The 22,871-nt window shown below is 59.2% G+C and overlaps 8 protein-coding genes across 8 annotated transcripts; 4 read left to right on the top strand and 4 right to left on the bottom strand.

Annotated features, from left to right (window-relative positions):
* Positions 1–1,178: 1,178 nt before the first annotated feature.
* On the bottom strand, positions 1,179–3,114 carry CDEST_13295 (Putative major facilitator, sugar transporter, major facilitator superfamily). The gene is made up of 4 exons (XM_062929451.1): positions 2,824–3,114; positions 2,409–2,765; positions 1,915–2,336; positions 1,179–1,849 (listed from the first exon to the last, which is right to left on the bottom strand). The coding sequence occupies exons 1-4, from the start codon at positions 3,044–3,046 to the stop codon at positions 1,220–1,222; spliced, it is 1,632 nt and encodes a 543-aa protein (XP_062785502.1). The 5' UTR covers positions 3,047–3,114; the 3' UTR covers positions 1,179–1,219.
* A 1,988-nt stretch (positions 3,115–5,102) lies between these two features.
* On the top strand, positions 5,103–9,049 carry CDEST_13294 (Putative Beta galactosidase small chain/ domain 5, glycoside hydrolase, family 2). The gene is made up of 3 exons (XM_062929450.1): positions 5,103–7,196; positions 7,250–7,553; positions 7,625–9,049. The coding sequence occupies exons 1-3, from the start codon at positions 5,385–5,387 to the stop codon at positions 8,788–8,790; spliced, it is 3,282 nt and encodes a 1,093-aa protein (XP_062785501.1). The 5' UTR covers positions 5,103–5,384; the 3' UTR covers positions 8,791–9,049.
* A 2-nt stretch (positions 9,050–9,051) lies between these two features.
* Positions 9,052–9,791, bottom strand: CDEST_13293 (uncharacterized protein; the record flags this gene model as incomplete). The annotated part of the gene is made up of 2 exons (XM_062929449.1): positions 9,052–9,420; positions 9,537–9,791. 2 exons carry the CDS (start codon positions 9,789–9,791, stop codon positions 9,052–9,054), a joined length of 624 nt encoding a protein of 207 aa, XP_062785500.1.
* A 1,150-nt stretch (positions 9,792–10,941) lies between these two features.
* CDEST_13292 (Putative mitochondrial carrier protein) lies at positions 10,942–12,370 on the bottom strand. Its single transcript, XM_062929448.1, has 2 exons — positions 12,061–12,370; positions 10,942–11,974 (listed from the first exon to the last, which is right to left on the bottom strand). The coding sequence occupies exons 1-2, from the start codon at positions 12,163–12,165 to the stop codon at positions 11,123–11,125; spliced, it is 957 nt and encodes a 318-aa protein (XP_062785499.1). The 5' UTR covers positions 12,166–12,370; the 3' UTR covers positions 10,942–11,122.
* Positions 12,371–13,561: 1,191 nt separating this feature from the next.
* On the top strand, positions 13,562–15,211 carry CDEST_13291 (Putative chloramphenicol acetyltransferase-like domain superfamily; the record flags this gene model as incomplete). Its single annotated transcript, XM_062929447.1, has 4 exons — positions 13,562–13,646; positions 13,722–13,831; positions 13,913–14,697; positions 14,830–15,211. The coding sequence occupies 4 exons, from the start codon at positions 13,562–13,564 to the stop codon at positions 15,209–15,211; spliced, it is 1,362 nt and encodes a 453-aa protein (XP_062785498.1).
* A 746-nt stretch (positions 15,212–15,957) lies between these two features.
* CDEST_13290 (Putative SKP1/BTB/POZ domain superfamily protein) lies at positions 15,958–17,613 on the top strand. The gene is made up of 2 exons (XM_062929446.1): positions 15,958–16,836; positions 16,920–17,613. The coding sequence occupies exons 1-2, from the start codon at positions 16,143–16,145 to the stop codon at positions 17,381–17,383; spliced, it is 1,158 nt and encodes a 385-aa protein (XP_062785497.1). The 5' UTR covers positions 15,958–16,142; the 3' UTR covers positions 17,384–17,613.
* Positions 17,614–18,280: 667 nt separating this feature from the next.
* CDEST_13289 (Putative zn(2)Cys(6) fungal-type DNA-binding domain-containing protein) lies at positions 18,281–20,139 on the top strand (the record flags this gene model as incomplete). The annotated part of the gene is made up of 3 exons (XM_062929445.1): positions 18,281–18,764; positions 18,907–19,175; positions 19,279–20,139. The coding sequence occupies 3 exons, from the start codon at positions 18,281–18,283 to the stop codon at positions 20,137–20,139; spliced, it is 1,614 nt and encodes a 537-aa protein (XP_062785496.1).
* A 218-nt stretch (positions 20,140–20,357) lies between these two features.
* Positions 20,358–22,658, bottom strand: CDEST_13288 (Putative peptide-N4-(N-acetyl-beta-glucosaminyl)asparagine amidase A). The gene has a single exon (XM_062929444.1). The coding sequence runs from the start codon at positions 22,477–22,479 to the stop codon at positions 20,461–20,463; it is 2,019 nt and encodes a 672-aa protein (XP_062785495.1). The 5' UTR covers positions 22,480–22,658; the 3' UTR covers positions 20,358–20,460.
* Positions 22,659–22,871: the final 213 nt, after the last annotated feature.

Here is a 22,871-nt window from a genome sequence, read left to right as displayed (position 1 = left end):
TTCTGCTTTCAACGGAATTGAAAGTCGAACAATTCTTTCAAAAACGAATCTTTTCAATCAGGGATGCGCAGAAACTTGTGCTTGCCTTTCATATCCCTCCCCCGACGATGAAGTCGCTAGTCTTCCCTTGGAAGAGTCATGTTAATTGGCGTCCCAGCCTCTCTCTTCCGCCTTCCACCTCTGTATGGTTTCCATTCAAGGTAGGTAGATAGGCATGTAGGCAGACTTATGTTGCAGGTTCCTTCATCCCATAGCGGAGTCAACAACATCACGTGAGGGGTACCTTAGCCACCCCGAGGAAGGAACGAGCTTCAGCTGTTTCCAAGCAGTCCAACCGGTGAATTGTCTACTTTTACAAAAAGAGAAAGTCGATGAAACAATTAGCATGGCGCTCCCTCAGAGCAGGAACGATCTCACCGGCAGCGGAAGTCGTACCAACGACAACAAAAGGGGCTTGAACAGAAAGCCGCGAGAAGACAAAAATTAAAGGCTTCAGGGTTTCGCCTTTGGATGACAAGGCGACCCCGTGGACGATTAATTATGGTTTTCTCGAAGGACAAGTCGTCGAGATGAAAGGACGGGCTTGCTCTGAGGCCTAAGAAGACATGACCAAGGACCTCCAGGTCGGAGCAATACCATCCCTCGCTAACCTTGATTAGATAAAAAAGTCGTTTATCGCGTATCATGGTTCTCCTTTTGACGTTGTTGAGGACTGCAACACTGGCAGGCCACCGGAGCTGTCTCGGCGCCGGGTGGGGCTTGAATCTCGGCTCTTATCCGAAAAGCGGGGCACCGCGGAGTGCACGGCAATTGGAGGATCCGGGAAAACTTCTCGACCCATCGATTCGCAGTCAAACCAATTTCGAGGCCGGGAGGCAACAGGTCTTAGAAACTTAGGAACTAACATGAGGTCGAAGTTTCTTGGTCCTGTGCTTCGAGTCCGTGATTCTCGCGCGAACGCCGCGAACCCCGCGGCATCGGCCTACGCCGGCTTGCCATGCTGCTTGACGCGCAGTTTCCGAAGAACGTTTCCGCAAGCCCTGCCACTATTGTGGCTTGGAACGATTGGCAAGCTCAGGAATTTTCAAGTTCGGGTGCTCTGAAATTCAAAAGGTGTTCCGCTCGATGCAACTTTTACTAAGATACATGACTGGTTGCCACCTCGGGCACTTCTGATACATAATCCTCTTCGTTATATACTGTAAGTTCCAAGGAAGACCTACAGGCTAGACGTAGTCTCTCCAACGTTTACAACGTTTCCAGCCCCATCGACCACAACCTTGGTCTTCTTTGTAGATTCCTTTCTCGGGTTGGGTGCCTCGAAAATCGACTTGAGCTCCTCCAAAGTCTTTCCACTGGTCTCCACGAACCAAAAATAGATAATTACAAGTTCGATACAGATCCAAATTATAAAAACCAAGTAGAGACGCCAAGAAATCTTTTGAATTCCGACGCTGATGCCATAGGTGTTGATAATGATGGCGATGTTCAAGAAGAGAAACGACGCCGCGGAACCTTTGGCACGGGTTCGGTTCTCAAGGCACTCGACAGCGTACAGTGTCTGCAACGGTGTAAAACCCCAGGAAAAGCAGATGCCGAAGAGGTAGATAGACACAATAACACCATATGACAGGTTTTGGTTCTTCTCGGACTCGGCAGTGAAGGCGGTCAGCATGACGTATGAGGCGAGAGCGCCGGTAAGGCCAGCCATCATCATAAATCTCCTGCCCAGCTTATCGAGCAGAGTAGCACCGTAGATGGCTGCAATGAGACTGAAGATGGGGTTGATAGCCGTGAGCAAAAGTTGGGTGCTGTCGCTCGTGATTCCCGCTTGCTTAAACATCTCCGGCTATTGCACGTGTTAGTGAAGGGTTCTAAATCTCCTGGCATCAGCCTCGAATGGGTGTGACATACCATGAAGTAAGACACGACGTTGTTTCCACTCCACTGGCCGAAAAAGGCCATCAAAACCACCATGGCGAGCCGGTAGCGGGCCGCCCTGGTGTTGAACAGCTCGCGCATGTCCCACCACGGGTTCTCGTCTCTCGTGAGGCGGTCGTCCTCAACAATTTCCTGATATTGAAGTTGAACGATGGGCGAGCTGGCGTCGCCGTCACCGTGGTACTTTGCGAGGATGGCAAGGGCCTCTTCGGCGCGGTCGTGGGAGATGAGCCAACGGGGCGATTCGGGGAAGAACATGATGAAGCACATGACGACGGCGGGCATGCCAGCCTGAACGAGGGTAGGGATGCGCCACGCCCAACTGTTATTGAGATGCTCGTTCGTTCCGTAGGTGGTCCACCCGGCGAGGATGTTGCCGAGCCACCAAAAGGTGTCTAAAAGAAGTACGGTTAGCGAGGGGCCACAAGAAACGAAAGACGACAGCAAAGTCAGGAACGTCTACGTACTGTAGGCGCCGGCCATGGTTCCTCTGTACTTAGGGTGCGCCAGCTCGACGATGTAGGCGGGCCCGGCGGCGGAGGCCAACGAGGCACCGAAGCCGAGGACGAAGCGGCCCGCGATGAACTGGCCGAGGGTGTTGGCCGGGGTCTGAATAGCGGTGCCGACGAGGACAATGAAGCATCCCACCCAGATACACACTCTCCTTCCGTACGTATCCGCAAGCGGAGAGCAAAAGGGGAAGCTGGCGACTTGGCCGACCTGGTAGATCATGAAGACGATGCCGGTGGTCGACCCGGCTCCTGTGAGGCCGAAGGTCTTTTGGTACTGGGGCATGGCGTTCTGGCTTCCCATGAGAGAGCTGTCTGTCAGGGCGTTAGCTTCTTTGTGTTCCAGATGGTTATAGCTTCGTGGGAAACATACCGAATCCGTTCATGGTCGACACCAAGTAGCCGATGGCGAGGATGAAGTACAGCTTCAACATGTTGGGCGACCAGATGTTAGGCGGCCGCTCTTCAAGAGCAGCCGCGAGAGCCACAGAAGCGGCATTGATCTCCTTGACCTCGCCGGCGGCGGCCTTTTCGTCGAACGGGGTGTTGTCATGCTCGACCTCGGGGTGAGACTTGGAGTCTTGAAGGGTCGCCATGATGACTGAACCTATCCTCGGGTGTGGATGGAGGGGGGGAAAGAGGACGAGGGACGGAAAGAGACACGGGACGCGCACAGAGAACGCGGGAGGGACGATGGACTCTTTTTAAGCAAAAAGACATACCCGACCCCGGCCGTGGCATTGAGACCAGGGCCGGCCACCGGTCAACGGCGGTCCAACCAAGGGACCGGGACTGGACTGGACTGGACTAGACTAAAGACGACTACCCACCGTTACATGACATCTCCATTCTCCTCCCACATACACGCCCCCCCTGTCCCTGTCCTCCATGGGGTTATCGTTTGACAAGTCCCCACATGGTTCGGGGACGAGCCAGACAATGCCACAACGGAGAGCGGGCAGCTTTTCGCACGGGGAAGACGGAGCCGCGGCACGTGGGCTGGTCTTTCTGAGCGGAGATTTTTTAGTGTGCGCACGATATGGGGCATGAATGGCCAGGAAATGATCTGACTGGGTTCATTCTAGATCTAACAAGTGGTCTCAGCACGTTGGAAAAAAAGGTGCCTCCGCAAGTATTGCCTCTTCAATGGGCCTGGTGACCGGCCTACCCCATTTCTTCCCCAAACTATGGGGGGGGAGCAGTCGGCACCCGGTGTCGAGGATGTGACGTGTGATTCGCGAGGTCGAACCATGTCTGTCGAACTGCGATGCACAAAAGGGCCGACATGGGGGCTGGGGCAAGTTGAGGGGAAGAAAGAAGGTCAAGCAGGCGGCGAGAGGTCCGGTTTGGACACGGTGAGTGGCATCAGCCAAGGTGCGGGCGAACCAACACAGGTGGCGGCATGCCGATCCGGTGTCCCTGGCCGGCACGAAGCCCGCCAAGTTTCTTGATTGTCCATGTACAAATGTCCGCAGACTGCAGTCCCACGCCCGTTGCGGGTGCGGCGCAGCAGGACAGATCGATCGTGTGACGGAATGATACGCTTCGATGCCGAGGCTCAACTCACGGCGACCAGGGGGGGTGTTGGTGAGAACTTCACAAGAGAAAAGAAGAAGCAAACAAAAATGGGAAGGGACAAAAAAAAACCCTTCTCCTGCCTGCCCCGAAGAGCGACGAGGGGGATGAAGTCCGATGCGGAGTCTCCTCCCCGATCCCCAGACGGGGTAGAAAGCCGAGGCCCAGTTTCGGCGCTAGCCCCGACTTGGGGGCAGACGGGTGGATCCTGGGGGAATTCTTTCAGCGCCCTTTCCCACACAACCCACGGCGGAAAGCACCGCGCGCGAAAGAGGGGGGAGACCTTGGGAAAAGTTCACGTGCGGGAGGTCGACAGAGCGGCTCATTGGCTCTGTGGCCGGTGGGCGAATGGAGAAATTCTCGGACGGGGCCCGAACCTGACTCGGGGGCTGGTCTAGAACGGTACACGAACGGCTCGCGTTCAGGGACACGGTCAGTAACCGGGTGGAATTATTGAAAAGAGTGAAAAAGTGACGGTAGCGTCTCCCTTAGCTGGTGTTGTTGTTGGTGTAGTTGTCGATACTTTGTAATGACGATGCCACCAGCCGGGCGATGGAATCAGAATGACAGTTCTAGACAGCTGGTGCCATTGCCAAGTGCCCTGTGGACCGGACCTGCTCGAAGAAAGCACGCCCGACGATATCCGAACTAATCCCGCCCGAAGGTCGGTCTGCCATCGACCGTCCGTGCCCCTCCGGGTGTTCGTCTCGAACCGAGAGTCACATGACCTCGACCAAGAGTCACATGTATCGTTTGCTCCCCCGCAGCCTTTGGTCCTCACTCTTCAGGCCTTTGCGTTGCAACTCCAACTCGCTCATTACATAATCCAGATGGTGCTCCTCCACGACCAATCATCAGCTCCCCCGCTTCCCCCAATCCTTCCCCTTGCAGCTCGCAAGCCGGTCCCTCGTGATTCCCCCGCACTCCCAGACGCTGCACCGTCTCAGGTGACGTTCTGGACGGACATGAGCGACACGCAGCTCAGAGCTCGGCCTGCGTGAGGTGAGACAAAGAGGGAGCTCTCGTTTCCTCGTTTTCTCGTTTCCCAGGTCCAAACACACAGCTCCAAGCTCCATCTCCATCTCCGTCTCTAACTCAATCTCAATCTCTCCCTCCTCCTCCTCCTCCTCCTCCACTACTGCCAGGCCTCTCGTGAACTGCCTACATCCTGTCCGTCCTTCATATCCACCTCTCGTGTACACCACCTCTCCTTGCATGCCCTCATCTCCGTCCGCCGTGTCGTGTCTCCACTGACCCCGTTCTGTCTCTCCGTCCCTTTGCCGTACCTGAATCCCCTCCCGAGTCCTCCCCACCCGCAGCGTTCCACCCTCGGTCGCCGGTGCCGAATCTCGTATCACCATGTCCGACATCTCCGATCAAATCTCGGATGACTACGTCAACATCTCATCCGAGACCGACCTCCATCTGAGCGTCTACATGGAAAAGCTGGGCCGCCATCGCCGTCTGCATAGCTCGTCAAGTGACGCCTCATCCAGCGAGAGCCTGTCACTCACCACCGCCCGCGACGCTCCCACGCACACCTTTCCCAAGAACCTGCCGGACTGGAGCAACCTCAAGGTGATCCATCGTGGCACCCTGCCGCCACGGAGCTACTTCTTCCTGTACAACAATGAAGAGGACGCCCTGACTAGGGACACCTCCAAGTCCAAGTCCAAGCTGCTGTCCGGAAAGTGGAAGTTCCACCTGACCACATCACCCTTCCATGAGCCCCGCGACTTTTACAAGACCGACTTTGACACGTCTGAATGGGACGACATCGTCGTCCCCGGCATGTGGCAGTGCCAGGGATACGGCAAGGGCCCACAGTACACCAACCTCAACTTCCCCTGGCCCGTCGACGCTCCCAACATCCCATACGATGACAACGAGTGCGGCCGACACGTGACGACGTTCCAGGTCGGAGATGACTTTGCCGACCACCAGCTGAGGCTCCGCTTCGAGGGCGTCGATTCCGCCTTCACCGTCTGGGTCAACGGCAAGGAGGTCGGCTACTCCCAGGGCGCCCGCAACCCCAGCGAGTTCGACGTCACGGACCTCGTCAAGATCGGCGAGGACAACGTGCTCGCCGTCGAGGTCTACCAGAGGTGCGACGGCACCTACCTCGAGGACCAGGACCAGTGGTGGCTCAGCGGCATCTTCAGGGACGTCTACCTGCACGCCTTTCCCAAGTTCCACCCAGTCGACTACCACGTCCACACTCTCCTCGATGACGACTACAAGGACGCCACCCTCCGGGTCGACATCGAGCTGGAGCGCGGCGCCTACGTCGACATGAAGCTCCTCGACGCCGACGGCGAGCTCGTTGCCAAGGACATGCAGATCTTTGACCGTCACAACAGCTTCAACATTCGCGTCAAGAACCCGCACAAGTGGACCGCCGAGACTCCCTATCTGTACACCCTCGTGCTCAATTTCAAAAACTGCAGCCTGGTCCAGCGCGTCGGCTTCCGTCGCACCGAGCTCATCAAGGGCGTCTTCTGCATCAATGGTGACCCAGTCAAATTCCGCGGCGTCAACCGCCACGAGCATAACCCGGATTCGGGCCGCGCCGTGCCCTATGAGTTTCTCAAGCACGACTTGCTGCTGATGAAGCATTTCAACGTCAACGGCATCCGCACCTCCCACTACATCAACGACCCGCGCTTGTACGACCTCGCCGACGAGCTCGGCATCTGGATCCTTAACGAGGCCGATCTCGAGTGCCACGGCTTCGGCGTCCTCGGCAACAACGCCGGCGACTGGGCCTCTAACAACCCGGACTGGCGCGAGGCCTACGAGGACCGCGCGCGGCAGATGGTCCAGCGCGACAAGAACCACGCCTCCATCATCCTGTGGTCCCTCGGCAACGAGTCCTTCTACGGCTCCAACCACCAGCACATGTACGACGTCATCAAGAGCATCGACAAGTCCCGTCTCGTCCACTACGAGGGTGACGGCGGCGCCCGCACTGCTGATATCTACAGCCGCATGTACGCCTCCGCCAACGACATCGTCAACCAGGCCTCCGAGAGGGACTGGAGCAAGCCGCTCGTGCTGTGCGAGTACATCCACGCCATGGGCAACGGGCCTGGCGGCATCAAGGAGTACATCGATGCTTTCTACAAGTACCCGCGTCTCATGGGAGGGTTCGTGTGGGAGTGGGCCAACCATGTAAGTCTAACCACCAAAGTGACTGTCGTCTCGACTAACACCCTACCCTTCAGGGCCTTCGCACCAAGAATGAAGAGGGTGAGGAGTACATGGCCTACGGCGGCGACTTTGGCGACGTGCCCAACGACTACAATTTCGTCTTTGACGGACTCTGTTTCGCCGAGCATACCCCGACGCCCGGCCTGGTCGAGTATGGCAAGGCCATCGAGCCGGTGCAGACGCTCGACATCAAGGACAACGAGGTCACCATCATCAACCGTTACGACTTTATCTCTCTCGACCACCTCACCGCCACCTGGCACATTGTCGCCGACGGCATGGTCATCGGCGGTGACCAAGAAGTCGACATCCCCAAGGGTTTGTCCACTCCACTCCTCTTGAGTTAAATCACCCGTTTTGTCATCCCGACTAACAAACCCTCCTCACAGGCATCAAGCCGCACACCGAAGCCCTCCTCAAGATCAAGGGCCTGCCCAAGAACCTCACCGCCGAGGCCTACCTGCACATCGACTTCGCCCTCGCCCACGACACGAACTGGGCCAAGGCCGGCCACCGCGTCGCCTTTGGCCAGCTCCCGCTCTCCAAACCCCCATCCATGGCCGCAATCCTCTCCTCCCTCTCCAACCCCTTCGTCGACCCCGTCCCGCACGTCACGCAGGCCTCGCCCTCGCTCCTCGCCATCACCTCCTCCACGGGCCGGTCGACCTGGTCCCTCGACCTCCAGCTCGGCACAATCACGTCGTGGCGCAAGGCCGCCCGCCCGCACCTCGAGCTCCTGACCGAGCCCCCGTACATGGACTTCTACCGCGCCCTCACCGACAACGACCGCGGCGGCCGCTTCGGCCAGAACTGGCAGGACCGCCGCCTCCACCAGACGCGCCACTCGGTCAAGCGCGTCGCCTGGCGCAAGGAGAAGCGCGGCCTCGTCGTCGACGTCCACTCGCGCATCGCCCCGCCCGTCCTCGCCTGGGCCGTCGACACCTGGACCACCTTCACCTTCCACGGGGAGGCCGTCTACATCAAGGTCAAGGGCAAGCCCAACGGGCCCCTGCTGCCGGACACCTTTGCCCGCGTCGGGTTGACGCTCGGCCTCAGCGGGGTCGAGGAGGTCGCCTGGTGGGGCCGCGGGCCCGGCGAGAGCTACCGCGACAAGAAGATGAGCCAGGCCTTTGGCAACTGGGCGCAGACCGTCGACGACCTCTTTGTCGACTACGAGTTTCCCCAGGACGGGGGCAACAGGACCGACGTCCGCTGGGTCGAGTTCCGCGGCCGGCTGCCCGAGGGTGACGATGACAACGGCGGCGACGACGGTAACGGCAACGACAACGGCAACGAGGAAAAGCCCGTCGAGCGCCTCATCCGCGCCCGCTTCGGCGACCTCGAAGGCGCGTCTTTCTCGGCCATGCATTACACGACAACCGACCTCGACGAGTGCACGCACCCGTACGAGCTGCACAAGCGCAAGAGGGAGGACACGATCGTCAGGCTCGACTGGGCGCACCACGGGCTGGGGACCGGGTCCTGCGGGCCGGCCACGCTGCCGCAGTATGAGCTGCGGACGAGAGACTTTGAATTCGAGCTTGTTCTGGACTAAAGAGCTGGACGGCATGTGTATATGTACGGCAGACGACAGGCGCGAAGGACCTTGCATCAAATTGTGAACCATCTACTGCTTCCACAGAGCGCACAGCATCAACTCATGCCATAACAGTGCTTGATGGTGATACTTTGTATTATACTACTACTGCTGATCGCATGGATGTATCTGATCCACGGCCTTGGCCCCGTGGGGGTTCGTTGGAATTTCAATGCCACGCTCTCTTATACGAGGTTTCAATACGCAATGCCATACTTCTTAAGCTCTGGTGTACTCGTACGCCCCGACTTTGGCCTCACTCGGAACGGCCAACACGCCATCCAAGGCGACACACTGGCTGTCCCACACCGCGTCCGGTTTCGAAGTCCACCGGGCCCTGAGATAAGACAACCCACCCGCCTTGTTGTCGGGGCAGGCATAGATGTTGGAGTAGGCGGGGTCTCCGCCGAACGTGTAGAACCGCAGCAGATGGGTCCCCTTGATATGGGGGGCCTTGACGGATGTCTTGACAAAGGCGTTGAAGTTGGAGCCGGGCGGCATCGCCGTGATGGCGCTGTCGCCGCCGGGGGTGTAGGAGATGACACCGTCGGGGTCGGCGTAGACTCTCTGGCCACCCTGCTTGGAGATCTGTGGTTTGAGAGTGAAGCATCAGCGGCTGTGGAGGGGAACAGAGGCACACAGTGAGAGACCAGTGGAAGTGGTATGCAAGTCATGTGTATCACGGGGAAACATCTGACACGAACCTGTAGCTGTCTGAACAAGTCATCAACGACCGTCGTGTTGCCGGGCGGGCAGTTGGCGCCGGAGAAGTCTGGGCAGTGCGTCGTTGGCCGGAGGGCGCCGATCCAGAAGCGGCCGTCGCGCGCGTTGATGGTTAGCTCTTCGGGGCTCTTTGTGCAGTCTTCAAAGGGCCCGGAGGTGTAGGCGAGCAGGGTGAATGACTTGGCGGCAACCAGGGCCACGGGGGCCAGGAGGAGGGAGAGTGGCTTGATGAGCATGGTTGCGGTAGTGGTCTAACAGAGCGATGGTTGCGAAGAGTCCTGCAATGCAAGTCTTGCGGCTGGTTGATGGAGGATGTTGGGTTGAGGGGGTCTGGGTGGGATGTAATGAACGATGATGATGAGGTTGGAAGAAGATGCTCCTGTCACCCGTTTGTGGTCTAGGATTGATCAGACCTTGGAGCCAGCAGCAACGGAGGCAATGGGTAAGAAGGAGGATGGGATCATAGTGAAGAATGTCAGGCAAGAGTGTCGTGTCGTGTCTGGCCGTTGTCATGATCTTCGCCCCCGACGTTGAGCAGCAGCCACTCTTAAATGGCTAAGATTCCTGCCCCAACGGTCCCTTTGTGATCATTGGAGTTTCCTGGATGTGTCGATATGATAGTCGTGGGAGGTGAGATGGTATCCTACCTCATTCCAGTCAAGGGCCCTGAATGCGTTGTACTCCTTCCATCACCTACACTCTTAGTCTCAAAGACATCACCCTACGAATGCCGCTTTCCTTCCCAACAGGCTTTTGAAGCCGGCTGCCCTGAAACTCACCCCATTTAACATTGACAGCATTGGAAGCACGGAAGAAGGGCATTTCCAGAGCAGCGGCAAAACTAGTGTTCAACTTTGATCAGCTTCCCATCGCTGCTTTCACTGCTCCCGCTCGGAGGCTGCGAGATGACATTACCATTGCTGGGATGTGGGCGTGGATAATTTGTATTAACTGAAAGGAATCTCCGCCTTGAGCCTAAGGTGCTCCACAGCTTGCTTGGAGCGGCAGATGGTTCATCTTGTTGCCGTGCTTTACAGCGGCCAGCCGGGCATCGTAGATGCAACTCTTGCTCCTCAACCCCCCCCCCCCCCCCCCCCCCAGCCATGTTTTTCTTGTTTCCAGGCACAACATTCGAGACAAGATTCGAGCAACAGAAAACCGTCGACACGAGTCAAGATCCATGAGCGCCTGCTGAGAGAATTGGCGGGCCCGGACAGAGTACATGCCGCAACATCCGCGCGTTCCACGGGACCCATCCAGGTTTACGTGCGAGGGAATAAACATGGGAGGTCTCTGGGCTCGTCGAATTCGTTTTCTAAAGTGAACCTTTGATAACTAGATATGGTGATAGGTGTCAACAATGTAAGCGTAGCATAACAATATCCCGAGAGAATAAGGTGATGGATTATGTCAAGTGTAAACTAAGCAATCGCTCATCTGCCCGCTTCTACCAGCCGGAACCAATGCAACCGAAACGCCAGACCGTCCCATGCCCCTTTCTACCCTCTAGACGCGTGAACGCAACAAACCCAAGTGGTAAAATAAAAAAAAAAAAAAAAAGATCCATCTACAGAGACTGTTCCTTGTGAATCTCAATGCCGGCCGGCGCACCAACCAGCGTCTTGCACTGCGCGTAAATGACAAACTGGCCGGCGACCAGACCGCAGGTCATGACGATACGGGGACCCAGGCCCGTCAGCAGCAGGCGCTTTGGGCCAAACTCCTTGGCGAGCTGGATCATGCGGCTCGTGGCGCCCTGGTTGGGGTCGCCGGCGCCCTTGTTGATGGCGGACAGCAGCGTGTCGGCCGGGTGGGATAGCACGGCGGCGGCGACACCGGCGACGACGCCCGAGGCCAGCTCGACCCCCGTGGACTGCAGCTGGGTCATCTTGGCCTTCTTCTCAGGGCCCATGGCGCGGTAGATGACCTCGACGGCGGCCTCGTGGACGGAGAACTGGCCGACGGCGTAGGGCACCTGCTTGAACAGCAGGGGCACGAAGCCCGAGTAGAAGCCGCGGAACCCTTCCTCGCGGGCGAGGCGGGCGAATCCGGGGACCAGGCCGGAGGCGTAGTTGCGCTGGGAGACGAGGCGGATGCGGGTGGCCTCGAGGGGGCAGAGCAGGACGTCGGCGAAGACCTCGGCGGTGGCGCTGGCGCCGAGGTAGATGGCGGTGCGCCTGTCGACGGCCTTGTCGGGCCCGCCGGCGAGGGTGATGAACTTCTTCTTGAAGAACTCGTAGCCGGCGAACTTGCCGCCGCCCTGGACGAGGTAGCCGACGGCGGTGGGGCCGAAGCCGGTGAGCAGGGCGGAGGCGCCCTCCTTGGCGACGATGGTGCGGCCGGCCTTGAGCATGTTGAGGCCCTTCATGGCGTCGTCGACCTGGATGCGCGTCTTGACGACGTCGATGGGCGTTGCGGCCTGCACGAGGGTGTGAGTATGGTGGTCGTCATGGTCGTCGACATGTTGTGAGAAGGGAGGGGAGAGGTCCATAGGCAATGGCTTACACCGTGGGTGAGAGTCGCCGCGAGGGCGCCGGCTCCGAAGAATTTTCCATAGTCGACGGGGGAGAAGGTCGGGAGCTCCGTTTGTGGTGATTTTGCGGCGGCCATGGTGGATGTGTGATGTGTGCTCGTCCTCGTCAGTCCTACTGCTTCTGAATCTTCTCTTCCAGGCGCGTCTCGTTAGTGGTGGTGGTGGTGGTGAGTTGATTTGAGAATGAACTGAGCAAATTCAACGGAAGTCTACGCGATCAAAGGGTGAGCATGAAGAACGAGGTTGGAACGTGGCTGGCCGTGGACGGACGATGCAAGTTTATTAAAACCAACCCCCGAAAGAAAAACGAAAAAGGGGACTACATTATCTACCCGGGCATCATCGTCATTGTTCCCGGAGACCTTGGCCCTGATCCGGGAAAGTGGATCCGCTAGAGTGGATACCGAACTGTGGAGCTGAGTCATCACATGCCGATGACGTCAGCTACCCGGTTATCTCCTTTTTTTGGGCAAGTGACGGAATCGCCGGTCGGCTTCTTCGGGGAACCATTTACAGGGACTTACAGAGCGCGCGCATACAGACACGCACAAGTGACAGCACACGACATGACTCTGTACACACACACACACACACACACACACACACACACACACAAAAGATCAAGAGACAACGGACAAAAAAGGCCGAACCCCGATCCAAGATCCACCCTGTCTGCGATAAGCTTCCCGTCCGATGCCGTTCGTCCCGACCTGCGGCTGCTCCCGCGCCGCGATTTAAGGCGAGCCTCCGACGTCTCGAGTGAGTGGGCATGCGTCAAGGTCCTGGTCTTGATCCGGGACCCCATGGTTCTCTGTCTGTCTTCGGTCGATAGTCTGGTTCCTGGGTCTCGATCCACACGAACGGCAGGCAGGTTGTCAGGTGCTGCCCTCCGGCATCATCCCCAACCAAGTGGTTGAGAGTGGGTTGAGGCTGCCCTTTCCGCTTCCCCGTGATAAGAACTGTCGGCATCTTCCTTCTTCCTCTTGGAATACGGGATGCTGACTGCTTCTTTTTCATCACACCGATGCCTTAATGTCCACTAAGTCAGTCGTGCCTACTCACCCGTCCCTCCCCGCGGGTCGTGCATGTCATGGCTGGGCGGGAGCAACCCTGGTGTAATGCTGCAGGCATGAGCCATGGGCCGTGAACCAGAGTCAAGAAGCACGACCGAGAGAATGTAGAGTCCTGAAATCCAGCTCAGCTCAGTTCAGAAGAAGGTGACGCCAGACATATCACGTCGGACAGGCCCGAGTCTATCGTTGCCTGCAATACTGGCAGACCCGTGCGGTCGTGATACACCAGACTTCATTCTTCACCCTGGTATCCCATACCACGTCGTGTCGTTTGCCTTTCCAAGCACTCTCGACTATCGCTTTTTTTTTTTGGATTTCCAGCATCACTTCGTCAGACCACATCATTCGCATCACCTCTTACACGCCCGTTTGCATAACCCCCCACGCGCGGCACGCCATCATGTCGAATCCCCCTCCACCGAGTGGGGACAACGCGCCCTCACTCGATACAGTAGTCCATACTCTCAGTCCTTTCGATCAGGCCGGTAAGTCTGCTGCTTCCTGTTGTCAACCACCATGTCGTCCTCGAATGGCATTCGATTCTGATCGTCAACACCCAGCACCTCGTTTCAAATGCCTCCTGAGATCGTTCGTTTTCCGCCTCTCCAAGCTCCCCAGCGACGAAGAGTTCGCCACTATAAAGTGCAACATACTCGAAAGGCTCGAAGCCGTCATGCTCGAGTATCCGTTCTTGCGCGGCTACGCCAAGTGCGGCCGAGATGGCCTGATGGAACTCGTTCCCGGGCCATAGGACAAGCCCGGTTCCAACCAATCTCGGCGGTCGTCTTCACCGGTCCTTTTGACGTCTGAGGACTACGCCGACGATTTTTGCAGAATCAAGCACCGAGATTCATATTCTGGCCTGACGGCAGCATTCATCCAGGATAGCGGTTTTCCGCCGTTGCCCTCGCGTGACGCAAACAACAACTACTTTTTTCCGGAAGGCAAACAGCCTGCCATGACCCTTCAGGCCGACTTTCTTACTGGCCAGGACACTTGTTATCTCATTCTTTCTTTTGCCGTCCTTGGTACCCTGGCCGACAATGCGTCTCTGGACTTGATCTACAAGGCCTTCGGCGTAGGTCTACCCCCAGGTGACCGGCCCTTCTCTTGCGTAGAACTCAATCCCCTCAACCACCGGTTGGAACTCAGCCTGTACCGGCCCGCAAGACCCTCGACCGTCAATCGCATTCCCGAGTGGAAGGGCAGAAGGATGCAACGTATTAGACCAGAAAATCTCTCGGCAAGTCCTGTGAATGTCATCTTCGCCATATCATCCGGTTCCGTGGACGATCTGGTCTATCTGGTCAACGAATACCTCAAAGGAAAATCCAAGCTTAAAATGGATCACGATATCTGTGTGGCCGCCTGGTGCTGGGTTGCCATTACGGAAGCCAGGGTATGGCGACTCGACCCCAGGGCCGAGACATGCTTTGGCATTTCCGTCAACTGCCGGTCAAAGCTGAGGCCACCCTTGCCGGTAACCTTCTTTGGTAACATGACGCTTAAAGCATTCGCCAGGACCACCGTTGGGACGTTGGTCGGGCTTCAGTATGTTGCGCACTCTATCTTGCAGAGCATGTCCTCCTGCCTTGATTGCCTCAGAGGCAGTCTTGTTTGGATTCTGGACGTTCATATCTTCACACAAGATTGCTGACAGGAGCGCAGACCACTTCCGCCCTGCTGTGACCCAGCCCGATTCCACCGAACCAAGTCGCCGGTCGAAATCATCGCTGCAGCTGCGCTCTTGCTCCGCGAGGCCATCGATTCGCTCAACCACGAGTACATTTGTCGGCGACTCTGGGCTCTTTCTGGAGCTACAGTCAGTGCCATCAGAAATGTGAGTCGTTCTTCCAACCGAAAGACGCGCAGCAACAACGAGGGCGTCCAGTTCACCCCCCTTTCCGACTTTGCTGCCGAAATGGACTTTGGCATACCTCTCACCGCAGGCGGTGGCCTCCCTATACACTGTCGTCAACCAGCGGGCCTCCAGGAAGGAGTCGTCTACCTACTCCCCCGCAACGCAAGTGATGGGAGCAATGCGTCGTAGGAGATGCAAATATGCCTCAACAAGAATGACTGGGCAAAATTTGGCAAATACGGAGATATCTGGGCCGAGGAAGTTTGGGTAATGCCGAGTTCTTAGACTCCTTGTCAGTGATCAATAACCGGGGAGAGAGAGATGGCTTTTTGGGGTTTGTTCCTGCAAACGCTGGTCGTTAGCGGTTGGCTTTCCAGGCGAATGATGGGTGTTGTCAGCGAGGGGAGCAATATGTTGTATCGTGATGAACAGTTACGAGTAGCGTACAGCGTACATGATTACCACGAGATAGAAAACTGAAACAGCGGCTCTTGACCCGAGAAATGAGTAAACTCGGGGCCAGTGACGTATACATGGTACACGATGGATGTGGAAGCCGGTGGGAGGATCAGACTACCGCCGGGATGCCATCGAGATCTCGGTGGCCGCGCTCCCCGAGCCAGCCCTACCTGGGACCTTTCGGATCAGTTCCAATTGACTGAACCACGGCGACTGGCCCACAAAGGACACAAGGCATGGATGAGCCCCCTTCTAGCGCAGAGGCCTTGGCCAAGCGTGGCGCAATGGCTCGAGGCTCGGAGACGAAGCCCTGCGCCACGGACGAGACGGAGTTTTGCTCAATGCCCACGGGCTGGAACGCTTTATATAGCAACCTGGCTGAAAAAGGATACGAGACCCAACCCCCCCGCTATATAGAACTAACTCTGTGAGATCAAAGCATCCAAAGAGCCTCAAAGGGATATAAGCTTGCGGCATTCATTAGGATAGTACTTGGACGGGACGAACGAGACGGCAACCAACGCGCGCAGGAAAAAGTCAATCGTTTCACAAGTTTCATTCCATCTCTCTTCGCCCTTTGGATCTCTCTCTTACCCTGGTCTCTTATCCAGAACCCCCCAACCCACTCACTTCCAGAACTCAACAACAACTGCAAGGCAAAATGTCGCCGCTTCCGGAACAAGGCACCCCGGCACTCACGGAGATGGATCGGAGGGGGGACGTCGTCTTCGTCGTCGGGTCCGCCGGCGACGACACACCGGCCCGGAGCTTCCGCGTGTGTTCCCGGACCATGGCCCGCGTGTCGCCCGTTTTCGACCGGATGCTATTCGGCCATTTTGCGGAATCCAAGTCGGCGGCCGCCGACGCCGCTAACGCCGCCAACGCCATGGATCTCCTCTCGTTTCCCGGGACACCCGGCGGCGGCGGCGCCGCCGCCCCAACGGCCAAGGAGTGGACCGTCCACCTCCGCGACGACCGGCCAGAGGCGTTCGACCTCTTCGCGGGCATCGCGCACGGCCAGTACCGGCGGGTACCGCGCAGCCTGTCGGTGGACCGGCTATACGAGCTGACAGTGCTGACGCACTACTACGACGCGACGCCGGCGCTGACGCCCTGGCTGCAGGGGTGGGTGGCGGGCGTCGGGGAGGGCAACCACAGCGCCGAGATGAGCAGCGGCCACGTCGCGGGGCGGGACGGGGAGCTGGTGATGCCCAAGGTGCTGTGGATCGCGTGGGAGCTGGGTCACAAGCAGCTGTTCGAGGGGACGGCGCGAAGGCTGGTGATGGAGAGCTGCGGGAGCCTGTTTGGGGAGGAGAGCGGGCTTGGGGAGCTGAGCATGCCGCCGGATGTCATTGGTATGATTTCTTTGTTTGTTCTGTTGTTGTTTTTCCCCCTCCCGGCTGGTTGACCAAGATCCTCTTCACTGACACACAAGCAGAACGCGTGGCGGCCATCCGCACCGAGACGATCCGGTCCATCATGGACGTTTTCCGCGACCTGGTGTCGAAGCTGGTGCTCGTCGACGAAGGGCCGCGGTGGTGCCGGCACGCGTCGTACATGGGACCGCACCGGTGCGAGAGCATGATCCTGGGGAGCCTGACGTTCTGCCTGACGCGGGCGGGGCTCTGGCCGGTGCCGGCGGCCGAGGACGTCGAGGAGAGCGTGCTGACGCTGTACTCGACGCTGATGAACCTCGTGATCCACGACATCGGGCGGCCGTCGGTGGATGGTAGGGGGGGTGGTAGCGGCTCGTCGTCATCTGGGGTGGTGGACCACGCCGAGTGTAACCCGCGCGGGTTCCTGATGGAGCGGATCAAGAACATCCTGGCCGAGGTGGGGAGTCCCGTGTCCGAGGGCCACCGGAAGCATCTGGACCGGCAGATTCAGAGACTGCTTGTTTGAGTGGTCGATAGGCTGTTGGGTTGATGGTGGTGGTGATGGTGGTGGTGATAGTGGTGCTGGGATAGAGGAATATTTTCAAGAGGAGTTTTCGGTTCGATAGAGGTTGGGGATCTTGGGAGTTGTCGTGATGGGCCTGTTGTGTCTAGAGGCCCCGGGGTGGAATTTCCGGGGAATAGATGGTCAACGAGCAGTGATAGCTGCCATGGGATGGTTTTTAGACATTCGGCTCTTTGTATCACCACTTGAACAACTTGAACGGAATTGGTTATACACACAGTCTGGCCTGGGTCCTGCAAGCTGTCAACCTTGAGGCCTGGTGCTAGTCCAAAGGGACAAGTCGGAGTCGTGTTGAATCCATGGTCTCTTGATTCTGCCACTTGGATTCCGTCAAGACAATCTCGAGAAGATTAAATGCTCCCTAGAGAGTATCATCCGACTTCCTCCCCATGATCAATGACCTTTTGTACGGGTTTGCTGCTCATTGTGTGGAACTCACTTAAGCCTTGAAATGTTCCCATCCCAGTTGCCAAGGAGAACTCGGACTCCGCGAACCCCCGGCCTCGACTCGACTCAAGTGCCGGCCGGCATGGCATCCCGGTCCATCCTTGTCAGCGGGACCTACAGCAGCAACTCTGTTTGACGCCGCTAACTACGGCGCTGTCGCCAGGGCACGACAGACCCTGGAACGAACAAACCATGATTGTCTGTTATCTTGCCAAGGCTAGGCTCTTATCCACCAACATATCTATCGTTCGCTGCCAGCACCGACGCGGCTGCGAGTTTGCACGTCGAAGCCTCACATAACACCCTCGATCAGGCGACTCTAGATAGAATCCCCCCTCATCAGACCTTCTCGTCACCGTCGATGGAAACTCCCCTCACAGCGATCAACAAGCCATGTCGCGAAGCAGAAGCGGCTGTCTGACCTGCAAGCGCCGCCACCGCAAGTGCGACGAGACGCGGCCCGACTGCCTGCAGTGCCTCGGCCAGGGGGTCGAGTGCGGGGGTTACCGGACCATCCTGCGATGGGGCTCCGGCATCGCGTCGCGGGGTCGCTTTGCCGGCGCGCCGGCGCCCGTTGATGCTGTCGCTGTCGATGCGCCGAAGCCACCGAAGCGGAAGAGGACGACCTCGGTGCCGGACCGAACGGCCGGGGAGAGCGAAAGCCCTGGCGTGTCCTCCGAGTACAGCTCCCCGAGCTCATTTCTTCCCACCAGTCTCAATCATGACATCGGCACGTCGGCTTCTACATATCCCGGGTCGTCCACGGCCGGCCCGAGACTGATGGACCGGACTGGGCTGAGGCCGGAACCGGAGCTGCCACCAAGCCAAACCCTCTCGCCAGGCCGTACAGAGCAGGATCGCCGTCTTTTTGAAGAGTGTAAGTGTGTCACGGTTTCCGAGCATGGTCATCTTCCAAACACACGAATTCTAGAATTCTGAGCGTCTGTTGCCAACCCGCGCGCCAACACAACCGTATATTATCACATCTAACTCCCCCTTTCCCCCCTCCCCCTTTCTAGTCAACGAAACCACCGTTTTTCTTCTCTACTCGGGTCGCCGAGACGACGGGTTCAGGGACGAGCTCCGCCGCCTAGCACAGAGATCCGAGGCCCTCTGCTCCATCCTGCTGGCGACGCACCTCTACGTCTCCTGCCCGGCCAGCCCGCCGCCGTTGTTCGAGGAGTACTACGTCCGCGGGCTCTCGCTGTTCCGCAAGCAACTGGAATCGTCCGACGGGACGGTGAACGTAGGCGTCATGCATGCCGGGCTCTTTATCTGCACTCTCAACGTACGTTGCCCCCCCTCTCCCTGCTACCTCAGCACAGCTCCTGTGCAACATACTCCTCGCGCCATCACGTTCATACCTGACTCACTCGCGTCTTCCCGCACAGCTTTTCCAGAGCGCGCCCTGGTCCATCCACCTCGAGCTCATGACCACCGTCTACGGTCTCGGCGGCGCCCTGCACGGCTCGCCCGTCCTCGCAGACCCGGACGCGCAGCTCTCCCTGGAGATCATGGCGCTGATGGACATGCCGACCTTCGTCCGGGGCCGCTCGACGCTGACGCTGGGCATCTGGAGTCGCGTCCGCCAGGCGCAGCAGATGTGGCAGGACGCCGGCCCCCCGCCGGCCGAGAGGTGGAGGAGGGGCGGCGTCGAGCTCGTCTCCGGCCTGCCGCGGTCCCTTCTCGACATCTTCTCGACCATCGAGGACGCGTCCTCCGAGGCGGCGTTCTTGGCCTGGCCGGGTGAGGTCGGCGAGGTGCCGCAGGTTCACCTGTGGGAGGCGTACCGTCTCGCGGGCGTCCTCACGGGCCGCCGGCTGAGAAGGAGGAGAAGGAGGAAGACGGGCAACTGTGGTGGCATCAATGGCGGCCCAGCGGCGGAAGACGTCGTCCCTTCTTCGCCGGAGATGGTGTCTATACCGCCGACAGATGTGCTCCTCTGCCGCCTCGTGGCCGCCGTGGACGCGCTCTGCGACACGCGCGGCCGGCCCGAGCACGCCCGATCCCTCGCGGCCAACTCGCTGACCTACCCGTACGTGGCCGCGCGACTTGAGGTCGCCGCGCTGCTCCGCCATCCAGAATGGTTGCGGCATCTCCGTCGGGCGGCCGACGTGTGCCGGCCGTACGGGAGGACGGCGAACGCCCTCCACATCGCGGAGATGCTCGACGAGGCCTGGGTGCTGCGGGACGACGAGTACGACATCGATGAGGGTAGCCGGAGGAGGAACGTCGAGGTCGCCCTTTTCTGAAGCGCGGCCGGCTGGGTCGATGACCCCGTCCGCCTCGCCGGAGGGTGATTTGGGGCGCTCGATACTCGGTAGGACATGGTACTGCACATCAAAGCCTTTATGTGACTCCGTATGCGAGGTATGGCCAGTCAGTGGGCAATGGAGGGTGGATAGGCGGGGGGGGGGGGTCTTGATCACGGAACGAGCTTAAGGAGTGTCCGACAGGAAACTGTTCAAACGAAGGGGCCTTTCCATCTAGGCCATTGTACTGCCATTCCAAAGCAAGCCAAATAAAACATAAATGTTACATGCTACTACTGTCTTAGAAGTCTACCTCCTCTCTCAGGCAACCTTGTCCGTGATAACCTCTTTATCAGCCATGACGGTGTTGTTGTACGCGGTGACGTCCCGTGAGTACAGCTCCGTCCCCGGCGTCTCGAACGTGCCGTCGCCATCGAGCCCGCTGAGGCGGAAAACCTGGCGCGTCCGTCCTGCGCCCGACGTGACCGAGTTGTCCGCGTAGCGGGAGTAGTTCGCCGTGCCGTTTCTGTCCGTGTCGACGACGCTGCCGGCCCATCCCGTCCCGCCCTCTCCCTGGAACGCCTCGAGGCCCGTCGGGTAGACAGTGTTGCCCTGGACGTGGAGCTTCAACCCCTGGTCGAGTCGGGCCCAGAGCGTCAGGTTGCCCTGCGGGAGGAGGAACGTCGTGGTGTTGCAGTGCAGGGGGTACGAGAAGGTCGTCTTGTAGCCCCCCCAGCCGGGGCTCCCGGACGTCTCCTCGCCGGTGGTTGAGAAGGTGTTGACGGCGCCGTGGCCGTGGGCGTAGAGGCCGCCGGCGTTGGAGTACGACAGGCGCTGGCTCCAGGACGCCGTGCCGCTCCCCTTCTGCGTCTTCACTTGCGAGGTGATGGAGAAGTGCCGCGTCACCGCGACGGTGTACTCGAGCGACTCATTGAAGCCCGTCGCGTTGCGTGTGAGTGTCTGCAAGAACTCGATCTTTGGGTCGTCGTCGTCGTTGGCGGCGTCGTCGTCGTCACCCCCTACGACGCCCGTCGTGACGCTGTCCTCGTCGTCGTCGAGCCAGAGGAACACCTTGCCGACGAGATACCAGCTGCTCTCCGTCGTGTCCGACAGCCTCGCGCTGGTCTCCCCGTCATCGACGAGCCCGACGACGCGGAGGCCGATGGTGTGGTCCGCGCCGTCGCACAGCAGCGGCAGCCAGGGCGTGATGTCGATCTCGTGGTCGCGCAGGTCGAAGGCGTCGATGCCGACGACGGGCCGGTGCAGCTGGGGCACGACGCCGCCGGTGTAGATGACGGGGAAGGGCCATCGCACCCCCGCTAGGCGGCCGTCGATGAGGACCTGGACCTCGCGGAATGGGGAGTAGCCCGGGTAGGTGCCGACGTCCGGTTCGAAGGCGGCGGCGGCGGACTGCGGCGCGTTGGACCACCAGAACTCCTCTTCTCCCTGCGCCTTGACGCAAGAGGAGAAGACGGCGCGGTTCACGTTGCGGGGGAAGCGGAGGAGAGCGGTGGCGTCTTCCTCGGGGTACGTCCAGTAGCCGGCAGAGGCGGCGACGGCGGGTGCGGCGGTGGGGTCCCCGGCCTTTCGTCGCGCCGCCGTCGCCCTCGAGACGGGGAGGATGAGGTCGGCGGGCGGCTGGCCTCCCGTCTGCACGGGGCTCCTGAAGAAGGTGGCCGTCAGGGTGGCGTTCAGGAGACCGGTGTAGACGTCGTTGACGACGTTGTCGAGCTGGAAGAGCAGGGTCTGCGGCTCCCTCCAGAGCGAGAGGTAAGGGGTGACGTCCTTCATCCAGGTCCAGGTGATGCCGCGCGGCGTGGGCTCGGCGGTGGAGGTGGAGAAGAAGTTGACGTCGCCGAGGTAGGCGCTGCCCCAGCGGTCGAACTGGCGGCCGCGGACCTCGACGGTGAAGTTGATGACGACGTGGTCGAAGTCGAGGCCCCGGGGCGGCGCGTAGGTCCCGACGAAGGGGTTGCCGTAGCTGTTTGCGAACTGGTGGTCCATGAGGGTGACCGTGACGGCCTCGTCGGCGGCGGCGGGGCCCGACGGGAGGAGGACCGGCTCGGCGACCTGGAACGTTTCCAGCAGCGGCGTCATCGTCATCGCGGCGGCGGCGGCGGCGTCCATGTCGTATGCCAGGCGTCCCATGTGCGCCAGGGGATGCTCCTTTCGAGGACGTGGCATCTCCAGTTCCGGCTCTTGATATCGGACATCACCAGGACGCTGCACTTGGAACTGCGTGCCGCACACCAGGTCCGCGAGGGATCCGACCGCAAGGGCCATCAAGAAGAGAGCATTATTACTGCCCCGCCCGCCTAGCCGCCGGTTGCTGTTAGACATGGTGCTCCTACGCTGTCGTCCCAGCTCAAGGTCAAGAGATGACGATATCGAGATGCCGTAGTGTGTATGAAGCAAGGGCCTATAGGCGAGAGAGACGGATGGAGGGGAAGGGGGGTGGTAGTGGTGTTGTGGTTGATGGGGGGTTGTGAGGGGGGAGCATATCGCCCGGCATTCCGGCGGCTGGCGGGATGATGGGGTCAGGTCCCGGCGGGGCCAAAGCACCCAAAGCGGCAGAGCCGACAGTGGCTATGATGCGATCGCCATAGCGTCTCGTCACCTGGACAAGGGAGAGATACTCGGCCGGGGCTGTTGCGTGAGTTTGCCGAAGGGACATTGGGATTTAACGTGAGGGGATGGTGGTTGAGATGATATAAACCCAGCCAGCATTTGTT

The sequence above is a fragment of the Colletotrichum destructivum genome, chromosome 9 (assembly GCF_034447905.1).
Source record: "Colletotrichum destructivum chromosome 9, complete sequence".
Lineage (NCBI taxonomy): Eukaryota > Fungi > Ascomycota > Sordariomycetes > Glomerellales > Glomerellaceae > Colletotrichum > Colletotrichum destructivum.
This window is presented reverse-complemented; position numbering and strand designations above follow the sequence as displayed.